This window comes from Anabrus simplex, chromosome 1, assembly GCF_040414725.1.
Source record: "Anabrus simplex isolate iqAnaSimp1 chromosome 1, ASM4041472v1, whole genome shotgun sequence".
Classification (NCBI taxonomy): Eukaryota; Metazoa; Arthropoda; class Insecta; order Orthoptera; family Tettigoniidae; genus Anabrus; species Anabrus simplex.
In genome coordinates this window covers 384,138,684-384,154,074 of record NC_090265.1, presented here as the reverse complement: position 1 = coordinate 384,154,074, position 15,391 = coordinate 384,138,684, and the positions used below count along the sequence as shown (strand labels likewise).

The following is a 15,391-nucleotide window of genomic DNA, read 5'->3' as shown; positions in this document are numbered from 1 at the left end:
AAAAAAGAAAGAAAACCGGATGTGTTCTCCCACATGGAAACTGCATCCCTGTCTGCGACATAAAATGATATAATGGTAGAATTAAGGATACCCGCAGAGATTACCGCTATTATGAAAGTTTCCTTCCACACCGGGATATTTATATACACAAAAATTAGCAGCACAATAAGTAAATAAAAATAAACTCAGATAACCTACTCTAGCGCCCTCAATTACATATTTACAGGGACGTGAACCCACGTCCACCAAGCATACCTTTGTGTCAACAGATGGACACTTACAATAATTATATCGTGCAGGATAACTTAAGGGTAAATATGCAACCATAAGAAATGCAGAAACAACAACAAGATAAAGGAAAGGAGATAAACGTTTGAATGAATGAGGTAACAGTGTCCCCAGAAAACACCTCTGTTTCAAAGGAAAGATGACCTTCCCGCGGGCTACACTAAGATGGCTGTGCTACCCCCAGAGTGTGGACCGAGCATTGACCTGCTTCGTCTAGCCATGAGGGACTCGCCCTAAGCAAAAAATTTGTAAACACACCGACCGGCTGTGATCCAGTATCAATGGTTCTCGAGCTCCCAGAGCTAACTTCACAAAGAGGCTTTTCTTTATCTACACTTGACAAAGCACAATAACCACAAAAATAAGTGAGGAAATACATCTTACACTATGTATCCGATTTCACTGACAAACAAGCACGGGCCCCAATTATAACAACAAAGTCTACGATCATACTACACCCCAATAAATCAAATGTCGTCAAATTTACGACGAGGTCACAGTCACCTAAGGTCTGTGGTTCAAGCCCTGTCTGGCAGAGTCGCACAGAGACCAATAATGCTAATGTCTCCACCAGCGTTACAGATCACGTTCATCTTAGTAGCATAAATAGAGCCATGCCTATAATCGAAATACGATTAGCATGCACCCCTAACATCACGCAGATATGTCTCCCCTTCCCTTGGAATATAATGGGAATTACACATAGTGGTCCTAATCCTACAAGTAAAATGTATTTAACGACCGACCCACAGGAAAATATCCGGTCTATCGTACTCAAACAAATACGTATCACTAGGCACACTACCTCTTGCCGCGATAACAAATATTACCTCATTGTCTGCTTTACATAAAGATGAAAAAAACAAATCTAACTACTCTTACCCTTAGATATAACAAAACAATCTTAATATGCAGCCTGATGGGCCACAATCAAATCCTATATTAATATTTACACGTTTAATTCTACTATCTCTGCGTGACACCTTAACCCTACCATATGTCTAGTAATTCTTGGTCCACTTATCTCATTTTGATCGATCTCCTCCTCTCTCCCTCCGGGTAGGCTAGCATGATTTAGCCCATCACGATAGAGGTCTCAGCCAGGTTCGATTCTTGGAGTCCGGTCTTCCTGCCCCGCTGGTTCATGGTGCTGTCTTCTTCTTGAGGGATGCCTCGTTCAAGGTGGCGTCTACGAAGCCACGTTCTGAAGTTCTTGCCGCTCACTCCCCTCGGAATATCTCGACTTCTTACTACAATGAAATATTCACTTTAAACACTACGCCACATTCTGGACATTTACTTAGGTTGAGCTAGCACACATCGCTAACACTTTGTAATACACACTCCTCGTCCTCCCTTCTCGTATCACTGCATACTCGCTAACTTGTGTACTGTGCCACAAACTATTTTCTGCTCTAGAGACTATCCACTCGGTTACTTTGTTTTTATGCCCGCTTAACTTGGATTCAACAGTCTATCAGAGGATAAACATAGACCTCCTTAGCCTATTGTCCACACTTCCTCGGCACCTCGGGAGCTTCGCCCCTACCGCTATTTATTCGAGTCTGCAAGTACGGCTTTCTATTGTTACTGATAGCATTAAGCACACGCGATCTCATTGATATGTATCTGAATATAGCGCCACTTACAAATCCACCACCTGTAACTCTGTAAGTCACCTATCCACTGGATCAAAGTTATCGCACTGTAATAATCACACACTGTCTTTGTTCTAAACAAAGGGTTTCTGGCGCAATCTAGGCAGACGTGCGATGCGTGCTGGCAGCAATATGATAGTCAACTCGATGATCTACCCCCATATCACTCAGCTTTTATATGAGACAACACACCAAAGGACGCCAGGGAAAGCCCCGAGAAACAACTTGAGTCTGGAATGTGGCCACTACAGAGCTTCCCACGGTGGTTCTGCTTGGTACATATTTATTGATCTAATCATATGTTAATAAACCTAGAGGTATCTACAGCTTCGTAAAATTCTAGCAATCATTTCCATCTTTTTATTTACCTGAAAAGCCTTCAATTACGGGAATTACGACTCAATTTCCGTAATGTGGTGGGCCTGTCTGCTCCCGCTAAAAATCTCTGTTAAGATGGCAGGTCTCTCCCCCAGACAAAATCCCATCTCTCTTTCTCCCTTCCTCACATATTCTTTCTTCGTCACACATGACCACGCCTTGCCTCGGGAAATCACCTTCTCGATTCCCGCGCTCTGTATAGCATCACGCCCTCACAAGCGGCGTCCTACTGCAAAATGTTTACTGCGTTAAATATCCATACTTGCGGTCAGATATAATGGTACACTATCTCCAGGATGCAAGCTCACAGCCACGTGCCCCTGACCGCACGGTCAACTCGCCCGGTGCACAAGTAAGTGGAAGCAATGCCAGGACTCACCTAAGGGCCCCGTGGTCGCCAACCCGCGCTTAAAAGTTCAGATCCCTGGGGTCCCTTTTAGTCACCTCTTACGACAGGCAGCGGATACCGTGGGTGTTTTTCTACCGCTCCCATCCACAGGGGGAGGGATTCTGAGAAAAACTAACTTTGCGGTTTGTGTAACTGAAGTCAACATAGGTCATTACAAAAACGTCAGTAGGAATGTAGCGATTAAAAGCAATGCCATCATATAAAATACTCGATCAATTGAAAACTGCACATTTTCTCACTTTTAACGAACAGTACTACGGTGCCGATCTAACAGTTCAAAGTTCCAGAGCTGGAAAGACCGGTTCGCAGACAGCCGTGAACTCTCCTCTGCCATTATACCGTTAAATATGCACACTGCTCATTCCAATCAGTGCATCAGAGTAGGGACCGAATAGCTCGAATGCTATGATGAATCATTGTGTTATGTACCTGTAGTATCAGAAAATTTATGAACCAGAGGAAAGTCATGCTAATGAAGAAAGTTATCTAACTCCCCAGCTACTTGCCGACAATATTCAAGCAGGCTGTTACACTCGGTACGACCGGGTGAGTTGGCCATGTGGTTAGGGGCGAGCAGCTCTGAGCTTGCATCCGGGAGATAGTGGATTCGAACCCCACTGTCGGCAGCCCTGAAGATGGTATTCCGTTTCCCATTTTCACACCAGGCAAATCCTGAGTCTGTACCTTATTTAACGCCTAGGTCGCTTCCTTCACACTCCTAGCCCTTTCCTATCCCATCGTCTCCATAAGACCTATCTGTGTCCATGCGACGTAAAACATATTTAACAAAAATACTCGGCACGCAGCAGTAATCCTATCTATTGGAGATGAGTTTCAACGGAAGATATAAAGCACATCACAACAAACAATGGTCAGCGTAATATTGTTGTTGATCAATTTTATGAGCTTTCTTTATTGTAGGACTTTACATTTAGTTTTCTTTAGACTCTGTGATATTTGGGTGTCTTATAAAATTATATATTGCGTAGGCTGTCCTTCCTTATTCTACTTTACATACCGATTTTCATAAACTTCTTTTCACCCATTTTCTCGTGACTCGGCGCCGATATGGACTTGGTAACAAAAATCAAAATTCATGAATATCTCTGTGATCATAGCGGATACATAGATGATCGGAAATTTAGTACTATATAACTTTAGTTATCTAGTATTTGTCGATACCACCACTAAAACATACATATTTGATAAATACGTTTTAGGCCTTCCCCTAAACTACCATTTCATTCAGCGTGAATACAATTATTTATGGCCTAAATTTGAGCGACATATTTCCCGATTTTGGATACTGATTTTCATTAAGATATGACCACTAATAACATAAATATTTGAGAATTAAATTTTACGTATTCCCCTAAACTACCATTTCATTCCGCGTGAATACAATTATTTATGGCCTAGATTATAGCGACTTATTCCCCAACTTTGCATACCGATTTTCATTAAATTCTCTTCAGCCGTTTTCTCGTGATGCATGTACAGACAGACAGACAGACAGACAGACAGACAGACAGACAGACAGACAGACAGACAGACAGACAGACAGACAGACATTACGGAAAATTAGAAAGTGCATTTCCTTGTTACTGTGGACACGACTGATACAGAAATACCATCCTTTTCTAATTCTGAGCAATGTACAGACAAATCACAAAACCCTTATTTTATATACGTATATTCGTACATAGATGAGCTGGCTCAACTCTTTTCTGAACTGCCCACCGGTAACGGTTAGAAGCGACGATAATTTTGCGTACCACTTTAGAAGACCCCGTCTAGTGGTACGCGTACCACAATTTAAATACCACTGTATTTTTTGCTAGTGACTTTACGTCGCACCGACACAGATAGGTCTTGTGGCGACGATGGGGCAGGATAAGCCTAATTGGAAGGAAGCGGCCGTGGTCTTAATTAAGGTACAGCCCCAGCATTTGCCTGGTGTGAAAATGGGAAACCACGGAAAACCATCTTCAGGGCTTCCGACAGTGGGATTCGAACCCACTATCTCGCGGATGCAAGTTCACAGCCGCGCGCCCCTAACCGCACGGCCAACTCGCCCAGTAAATACTACTGTATTAGAGGAATCACTAAGCCACAGAAGTGGTATTCCAACACGTGATGATGATGATGATGATTACGATGATAAGGACGAATAACCTGTCTGGTCCTGCCTCTCATTATCTGTACTATTAAGAATACTTTCCTACAATAAATCAAGATTAAGTGCCTCGAATCTTGCAGGAAGTTGTTTACAAAAGTAAGTTTCAATTGTGTGAACGCTCTTCAGACAAAAGAAATAATCGGGAACTTAGATAACATATGTAAACAGATGTCAGTCATTTCCTGAGTTGCATCACATACATTTCTTGGAATTACTAGCTTGGGGCTGTTGTACTTCTGCGGTGGGTAGTGTTCTAGACGGAAGAGACTTTAAAAATCGATTTTAAAAAGAATTCAACACAAGATTGAATCGATCTACACCCCAAAACCATAGGAAATTGTGAAGTGAATATGAGCAGAAGCAGTTTATCAACAAGATAAAAATTACCAGGTTTTGTAGAGCGGTGTACAATAGCGCGATATCGCATATATTAGCCGATGAAAAATATGTCAATGCTGTCCACGATATCCCTGATTAGCGAAGTTGAGAGACACCTGGGAATTTTACAGTGCCATGCATTACGATACGGTAGTGTCCTTTAGGCGATGAATTTGGAAACTGCTGTGGTGCAGTCCAATGTAGTTCTTCAATATCCAAGCTTATGAGAAAGTTATTTAATTATTCCCTTCAGCTTAACTTCCGTTTCCGATAAATAAAATCGTTGCGTGAGTTCATACTGTAGTGATGAATTGAGACACATGTTCACTATTCTAAACTCTTTATACATTGGGTTACAAGCATTTATCATATCGAGCATCTGAAACCGTACTTAAAATAGACCATCGGAAAGTCTTTCACTCCGCCAAGCACCGAGCTCGATAGCTGCAGTCGCTTAAGTGCGGCCAGTATCCAGTAATCGGGAGATAGTGGGTTCGAGCCCCACTGTCGGCAGCCCTGAAGATGGTTTTCCGTGGTTTCCCATTTTCACACCAGGCAAATGCCGGGGCTGTACCTTAAATAAGGCCACGGCCGCTTCCTTCCACTTCCTAGGCCTTTCCTGTCCCATCGTCGCCATAATACATATCTGTGTCGATGCGACGTAAAAAAAACACCTCCGCCAAGCAGGTTATGGAACCGTTCGTTTTGACATGACGTAAAAATGTTCTCTAATCTTTCTCAGTTGAGGGAGGAAGTGGGTCGTCATTATAAGTAGTGCTACAGTGATAGTATCGTCTATTAAACCATGTTGCGCAGTGCTGACTCACAGATCCAATTTTATTTCATCAGTAATTATCAATACACAGCTGAATTAGCGACCACTGGAGTATAATTTCCTGGTACAACGAACGGTTATTCTTCAAGGAGTCTTCACACAGGTGTAAAACTAAGGGCAGCGGCCGGAAAGATGGCTCATAACCAAAAGCCAGATTGAAATAAGGCTGTCTCTGAAGCGGAAAAGATTGTTGGTTATCCAACATCGTTTCTAAATTTGAGATTTTGTATATATCTGAGACATATTTTGCCAAGTTTCAGCTCAATTGGTCCAGTAATTTCGTTATTATTGAGCAGGAAATAAACAGATACTAGGCCCTATTTCATTTTAACTATTACTCTGGGCTGAGTAGCTCAGACGATAGAGCGCAGGCCTTCTGACCCCAACCTGGCAGGTTCGCTGCTGGCTCAGTCCGGTTGTATTTGAAGGTGCTCAAATACGTCAGCCTCATGTCGGTAGATTTACTGGGACGTAAAAGAACTCCTGTGGGACAAAATTCCGGTAATTTGGTGTGTCTGAAATCATAAAAATGCAGTTGACGGGACGTAAAACAAGTAACATTTAACAAACTATTACGCAACTTTCTCAGTCATTATATTTTCAGGACAATATTTTGAAACTAAACATAGTCATGTGACAGTTCTCTCTGATGTTTGTCCAAAGTTGCATGAAATTCCGGCCAGCGGTTTAGACGTGATGCTGTTTCTTGCTTGTTGATGCTTGTTGTTTAAAGGGGCCTAACATCTAGGTCATCGGCCCCAATGCTGTTTCTAAAGGCAGGCAGGCAGGCAGGCAGACAGATTTGATTTCATTTGTATATACTATGTAGAGATTATCTCATTATCCGACCCGTTGGCTGAATGGTCAGCGTACTTCCGTTTGGTTCAGAGGGTCCCGGATTCGATTCCAGGCCGGGTCGGGGATTTTTTAATCGTTTCTGATTAATTCTTCTGGCTCGGGTACTGGGTATTTGTGTATGTCCCAACACTCTTCTCTTCGTATAACAACAGACCACACTAGCAACCACCACAGAAACATCCCTCCATATAGGGTTGGCACCAGGAAGGGCATCCGGCCGAAAAACAAGGCAAAATCCACATGTGCGACGCAGTTCGTACGCGCGACCCCACAGGTGTGGGAAAAGCGGTAGTAGAGAAGAAGATAGAGAATATCTCATGAAGGTCAGTTTTATAAAATTTTATGAACGTTGTCTGAAACTAGCTGCTAAGGCTCCTCTCCAGAGTTATTCCACAGTCGTACTACAGGAACGACTAACGAATCAGTTCACTGAGTAGTGCGATAGCATGTTATTAACAGGAGGGCATTTCTTTTTTAATGGGTTCCGAAAATGTGGTTGTATAACATGGGGAGTAAACAGAGCTGTTGGTCAAGTGCCTTGTATGAAAGAATAAATGCTTTATAACAATTATTTATTTCCTTTCTGTTCCAGACTCGGCATCAGCAGTTTTCTTTCTGTTACATGTCCCCATAAATCGCAAGATGTCAGCTAGGAAATCAAGAAACGTTCAGGTGAGTATCTTCTTACATTTGATCTTTCCTCTTGTACGGTTTATATTAACGGTAAAATTGTGACTATATGCGTGAAGAAAGTAATTTCACCGGAATTGATCATGTTTTTAATTAGTCAATATGAATTAACAGCGAATTATATAGACCTCACTACGTATTCAGCCGAATGCCTTCGATTGTGAATAAATAATAATAATAATAATAATAATAATAATAATAATAATAATAATAATAATAATAATAATAATAATAATAATAATATAAACCCGTTACACATGCAGAAGATTAAGGGCTTTGTCTTGCCAAGACGACTGCATATATTGGAAAGCAACTGGTCAGTGTAACGACACCCCCAGACGTATTGCTTAGCTTTTTCGACCGGGTCATTTACCTGTGATATCAAACGGCTCCTCAGTTGCTCTCATGAGGCCAAGTGCACTCCGTTCCAGTCCCCAGTACAGAATTAAAATCCCTGGACTGGCCGAAAATCAAACTCGTGCCCTTCCCGTAAAAGGCAGGCATACAACCTCTACATTGCAGCGCAATAAATAAATAAATCAATCAATCAATAATAATAATAATAATAATAATAATAATAATAATAATAATAATAATAATAATAATGATAATAACAAACAAAAGCGGACATGAAGAACGCACAAATCCTCTGTGAAGACATTTTGAATCGAAATATATATAGAAAGAAAATTGACAAGTTTGAAGTTACTCCAGAGAGTGAAGTACCAAAAAGAGCAGGTACCAAGTGGACGGAAGAAAGGAAAAGGATCTTTAGTCAACAGATGAAAGCATCCTGGATCCTCCGCAAACGAAATCATAAATAAAACTTCGTGTGTTTCGAAAGGGACCATTCACGCATAATAATAATAATAATGATAATAATAATAATAATAATAATAATAAAGTCCGCCTCTGTGATGTAGTGGTTAGCGTGATTAGCTGCCACCCCTGGAGGCCCGGGTTCGATTCTCGGTTCTGCCACAAAAATTTGAAAAGTTGTACGAGGGCTGGGACGGGGTCCACTCAGCCTCGGGAGGTCAACTGTGTAGAGGTGGGTTCGATTCCCACCTCGCCCATCCTCGAAGTGGTTTTCCGTGGTTTCCCATTTCTCCTTCAGGCAAAAGCCGGGATGGTACCTAACTTAAGGCCACGGCCGCTTCCTTCGCTCTTCCTTGCCTGTCCCTTCCAATCTTTCCATCCCTCTACAAGGCCCCTGTTCACCATAGCAGGTGAGGCCTCCTGGGCGAGGTACTGGTCCTCCTTCCCAGTTGTATCCCCGACCCAGAATCTTGTGCTCTAGGGCACTGCCCTTGAGGCGGTAGAGGTGGGATCCCTCGCTGAGTCCGAGGGAGAAACCGAATCTGGAGGGTAAACAGATTAATAATAATAATAATAATAATAATAATAATAATAATAATATGTAACCGTAACTACCGTGTGCGAATGCCATACAGATTGCCAGTGTGTCAAATTCCACGTTCATTTTAACTCCACCAGATGGTGACGAAACTGGAACGTAATTGTGCAACCCATGGTTGAGTTTTAATTCATTTTGTCGGGTAGACACCGAATCCAAAGACGTGAAAACCGACTTCCTAAAACCGATCAGAAAGTGGTTGAAAGCGCTGCAAGGGGGAAATTGGTGGTAAGTAATATTGTAATCAAGTCTTTTTTAACTGTGCTTGCTTGCTTGCTTGCTTGGATTAGGCTATTAGCCTGTTCCGACTTCAGATTTCATACCATCTCTTCATGGGTCGACCAATATATCTTCCGACCATGGACTTCGTCTTCTATTGAGCTTATTATTCTATTCCAGGATTCCTGCTTTAATTTTCTTGTCATTGACTTGATATTATTTTTCTCATTTTGTATTTATTGATGTCTGATGTATCATTTCAAAATAAAATACTTGTTTTTGTTTGACAGCTTCTAAACATTCTTCATTCTAAATTTTAAGCCTTGTGTTTCTCCTTAATTGTATTTTCTTTCCAGTAGCTTCATCTGCTACTTTCCGTATTGGCGAGGTTATGATTTACCACTCTTTATTACTATCATTAATTGTTATGGCGAGGATGGAATAGGAAAGGGCTAGGAGTGAGAAGGAAGCGGCCGTGGCCTTAATTGAGGTACAGCCACAGTATTTGCCTGGTGTGAAAATGGGAAACCACGGAAAACCTCCTTCAGGGCTGCCGACAGTGGGGTTCAAACAAACTATCTTCCGAATGCAATATGTAGGTATTTTATTCCTTCGTCTTGTAATAAATATATCTTATAAACTTTTTGATCATTCTGTACATTTCTGTTCATCCTTATACTCCATTTAGAAAGAAATCTATTTTTTTTCATGAACAGGTAGGCCTAATTATCTGTAGTTCTACTTACATCACTGCCTCTGTTTACTCTGGTATCTGTTACATCCGGGCCTAATTTTTATTGACCGCTGTTTTCTTGCAGTCCATCTAAATTTAGGAATGCCCTTCTTCACTGTAAATTCTCTACGCAATTAAAGTAAGCACTGAAGTCTCCACGGATTTCACGCTTATATATCAGATTCTTGTATTTCGAATCGTCGGTGCGAATGCCGATCAGAGCCCCAACAGTTTCGCAATCAGCTGGCATAGAAAGCTTAAGTATCACGAAAGAATGACACTAAGAAAATACAGACTGATGGTGTTTCCTGTTGCTTTCTTCTCTGAGCCAGACCAGACGCTGCTACTATGTATAAGTCCGTCAAGCTCACTGAAATGCCTACATTAATTGGCCCTACAAGCGATACTTCCACGCCATTCATCACAGGGACTAACTGTATAAATAATGGCGTTATTAGTGTAATTTATGCCTTAGTCACTTTCCCATCGTCGACTGAGGTTGACGAAAGTAGAGAACTCGTTATAACTAATACCAGAATACATTTTGCACTGAGGTGAGTAAAAATAAACCGTTGCAAGCGACAGTCCCAAAAGTTGATGAGCGTCTCTTTATTCCTAAACTTACCTGGCCGGTGTCATAAATATTCAACACTTTTTCCGGTGAGGACTACGTCATCTTATTTGCAGTACTTACTCCATCTGCATATTGTATTGCCAAGGACAGAAACAATAATATTGCTGGTGGTGATTATTATTTGAAAAGCAAATACAACTACAGTAGGAAAAATACAAGGTTCTAATCCGTCAGGCAGGCAACTCAATATTGATCTTAGGGATATGAGCTACGAATTTTAGGTAAATAAAATATAATAAAGTACGAGAATATATTCTTTATTTATTCCTAAAAATCACAGTCCTTTTCCTAATCATCGTTATTTGGTCCATTAGATTAGCAATTTGCCTTTTTCAACCACTACGAGCGCTAATGTGAGTCAATGCTTTTCAAAATATCAGAAAACGCCTGAAGGTATTGAACCAAAGAAAGAAAGAATTATGTAAATAAGTTAATTGGGATTGGATTTTGAATTTAAAAGAACGAGCAAAGAAACGAGCGGTTTTAGGTTGCTTTTCCGGTACTACATTTAGGCCGGAAGTGATTTTCCAATTTAAAAAAAAAGTTTGATAGAGCTATCGCAAGGCCTCTCAGGGTGCATGCGCCCGGTGCATGCACCATGCACGGTGCAAAAGACGACTTCGCTTGGTTGACCAGAGTACAGACCCCCACTCCTCGATTTGGAGCAATAGCGCTGTCTCTCCCTTTCCCCAAGCCTGTCTCGCTCGCTCCCCCTGTCTCCCTCTTCCTCACTTGCTCCGTAGCGCTCCAAATCTGAGCCGAGCTTAGCCGTGAAGCCCAGAGAAGAAGCGTTGGTCCGAGCCGAGCCGAGCCGAGCGGGACCGATGCACTGTGCACAGGAACTCTGCGCCGCTGTCTGCACGCGTGAGATTTTGGGCGTTTGAGAGGCCCTGAGCTATCCAATACTTACAATTTGCAACCTTTCCGGGCCCTTTAACCCTTCAATTGAGGAAATTGCTTAATTTTACGTTGTCTGTTAAGAAGTATTTTCAACATTCAAAGACTTGATAGGCTATAGTTGGTGCAGAGTTACGAGCGTGAAATACAAATAGTGTATTGTAATTAGAAATAAACAATTTCAATTTTTCACGTTGTTTTATTTATTAATTTAATATTTATTTTCACAACTAGCTGTACCTCCCGGTCTTGACGGGTTCATCAGACTGAATATTCCAAAAGAGGATAATTACTTGTTGCCTACTGCAGAGGCTAAAGGCAACATGGCCATCACCCATGCACTTCACTGCCCGAAGCAACGTAACATAAGATACAATATTGATACACACAAAGGATACGTAACTTCTTCGTTGCTGACATACATTCTTTTAAAATTTGCTTTACGTCGCACCGACACAGGAAGCTCTTACGGCGACGATGGGATAGGCCTAGGAGCGGGAAGGAAGTGGCCCCAGCATTTGCCTGGTGTAAACAGGGTAAACCACGGAAAAACATTTTCAGGGCTCGCGGATGCAAGCTCACAGCTGCGTGGCCCTAACCGCACGGCCAACTCGCCCGGTATACTGTGATACTAGTTCTATATTAGAACAGATTAGTCAAAACTAATGCTTCTTTATACACAGCATTCGTCGTACTGTTACCGTGAGCACCTCATCCCGAGGTGGTGCAGCTCTTTTCAGGTACACCCCCAATGAAGGTGAGCTGCATGTACCATTTCAATCACACGCCAGCCCTCCTGCCAGTTTTAAATTTCTGGCAGTGCCGGGAATCGAACCCGGGCCCCCAAGGACGGCAGCTAATAAGACTAGCCGTTACGCTACGGAGGCGGACGCAGAGGCAATTATTTACTGCTATTAACACGAAAGTATGCGACGTACAGCTAGCTGGATGAGAAGCAGTTCGACCAGAGGTCATGTCCTGCAACTCTGAGTCTCACGGACTGACGGGGAACTGCAAACGGAAACTGGTAGGCAACCTATATTATTGTCGTATGTGTGGAAGTGTGCGCTGGTGTAATTACTTGGGTGTAGGGCTAAAGTGCGTGCTTTGGTACTCGAAATTACAGTGACTCTATATGTACAGTGTGGCCAACAAGTGCTTTATTCTAATTGGCTCCGCCATGTTTTAGCCAAATGCCGCGTCAGCTGATTTAAACATATGTATTCCGCACAGGGTAAGTTACTCTTTATGCAATTTCAACGATGTACAGGCTACCTGTTTTAATTTACCGAATATATGTTTTTATTAAACACTGGGGATTATTTAGTATTATTACTTTCGAAATGAATGTGAATTTACGTATTTCTGAGGTCTGAGTTTTGAAGAAAATTACGCCAGGCTGTTGTGCTTATGGATGCACAAACAGATCCGGAAAGAGTTTTGAAATGAAAATGGACAATTGCTTGCCTTCAGCTTTATAAGACGCTCCCAGCAACGAGTAGAGTTGTCTCATGCATTGTAATGGTAACAGTAATAAGAAAATGGGTTAGTAATTTTATGGAAGCCAAGGCAGTAAATGTCAGATTTCTCCGTTAATATACGCCGTATCGAAAATCTGTACATAAAGAAAGTTGTTTAGAATATAGTTTCCGATCTTTTACGTTTCGTGTGATTTTACCGTATAGGGGAAAATAACCGAGATTTTCACCATTATATTATTTTTCACAAATTTCCAAATATTCCCTAAAATATCTGTTTTAATCTAAAACCTTTGCATAACAAAAGTTACAGGAAAGGTCACTCCCGATCATTTATGCCTCATTCATTTTCACCGTATGAGATATGATTGATACAGTATATTGTCGAATTCAAGCTTTTATGGCTATTCGTCTCTTAAAGGACGTGGTTATAAGTGCCGCCTAGCATCAAGTTGAGTTTTCCCATACATTATAATGATAATAATAGTCCGACTCCGTGGCTGAATAGTCCGCGTACTGCCCTTCAGTTCAGAGGGTCCCGGGTTCGATTCCCGACCAGGTGGGGGTATTTTAATAGCTCGAGCTTGGGGACTGGGTGCTTGTGTTTGTCCCAACACTCTCCTCTTCATATTCGGACAACATAACACAGTACTAACAACCACAGAAACACTCAATGGCGATTACATCCCTCCATATAGGATTGGCGTAAGGAAGGGCATCCGGTCGTTAAACAGGGCCAAATCTACTTGTGTGAGGCAATTCGCACCCACAACCCTACAGTTCAGGGAAGAGCGGTAGAAAAAGAAGAAGGTAATGATAACAGTAATAACAATGTATTAGCAAAACCGATAGTAGCAAATAGATTGTTTAAAATACAGCGAATATCTACCAGTACTAACCGAACTAGGGCAAAAAATCAGTCGCACATCACGGGCATCGAACCGAGGATGGTCGGTAACAGAGTCCTGAATACAAGCACTCCGAGACCAGGATAACAGCTTGTTTTCACCGAGCAACACATAGTATCTTCTCAAACTATATTGTATAGTGATACCAATATCTAATTGCTCATTGCAGGGATCAAACCGTAGCCGTCATTAACAGAGCACTATACACAGCTACCCCGAGACTATGGCAGTTGCTTGTTTTCACCACTAAAGAGTAGCAAGTTTTCGTTATTATGTATATTAGTACCACGAGTAGAATGGTAAACTTACAGTATATTATGTTAACATAAATATGGAGGTAGGTACGCCTAATACAATTGTGTCTACCCATCGGTTAACTAATCATATTATTTTATATCTTCTGCGTGTGTTAAATTTATATACATACCGATAAGTCATACATATAAAAGTACATTTCTATGTATTGTTTGATGATACTGCGTTGTATATTCTGACACGTAAAGCCATATAACCTGGAATATGGTAATGTTAAATGTAGGCTAACTTCACAGTCATCACATACGGTACATTATTAAAGACAATGACTATACTCTTTTATGCCACATGTATTATAATATAAATGCTAATTTAGGCCTCGTTACTAACACAGAATTTCTAACCTCTTAAGTAATTGTGACTTGTATACGACGTATAAATCTAAATTTTGAAGTCTTACATCAGGTAGTCAGAAACTGAATATAACAAATACTAATAGGCCTATATACACACAGTATAAGCAAAATAAATAACATCTTAAAACAGTGAACTAGTCTGTTCTTTATTGAAATAATAGTAACATTACCCTCCTTCATCTGTCAGCTGATTGAGTACTTAGCTAAAACATGGCGGATCGTCTGGATTTGGAAATACTGTACATATAGAGTCACTGTACTCGAAATGAGGTAGGCCTACTACTAAATATGAAGCTTGAAATATATCCAGTGGTCTTCCAGTTATAATAAATCAGCACTACACACACTCGCTTCTGGGCGTCTACTAGGACTTAGACTGTGATTCTGTTAATAATACCTCCTTTATTATTCCACCTATTGAAGTGTACGTGAGAAAAGTAAGTTTTAGAAATACGGCCAGATTTCCATTAAGGTTGGTCTAGGATATTTTTAGGAGAGTAAATTTACTGTTTCGGTCTTCCTATAAACGCCCAGTCCGTTCTGGGATTTTGAAATGGTATGAACCCTAAAACCTACCTTTCGATAGGTGGAATCTTAGTTGAAATATGTCCAGTAGTTTTTCAGTTATAAGAGCTCAAACAGACACCAAAGTTTTTAAAAAAGTCTGTAGATGGTCATTATTACACCTGAAGAGGATAACTATAAGAAAATCTTGCCAAATAATCAATATGCAGTCCCACGATCGTCACTATTCGATTTAT

At 41.2% G+C, this 15,391-nt stretch overlaps 1 protein-coding gene across 1 annotated transcript in view; it reads left to right on the top strand.

Annotated features, from left to right (window-relative positions):
• LOC136866384 (putative fatty acyl-CoA reductase CG5065) overlaps window positions 1-15,391 on the top strand; it is a 234,392-nt gene that overhangs the window by 63,468 nt on the left and 155,533 nt on the right. The window contains exon 2 of the mRNA XM_067143296.2: window positions 7,576-7,655. Coding sequence (XP_066999397.2) covers window positions 7,626-7,655 — 30 coding nt within the window. The 5' untranslated portion in view covers window positions 7,576-7,625. The remainder of the gene's footprint in view (window positions 1-7,575; window positions 7,656-15,391) is intronic.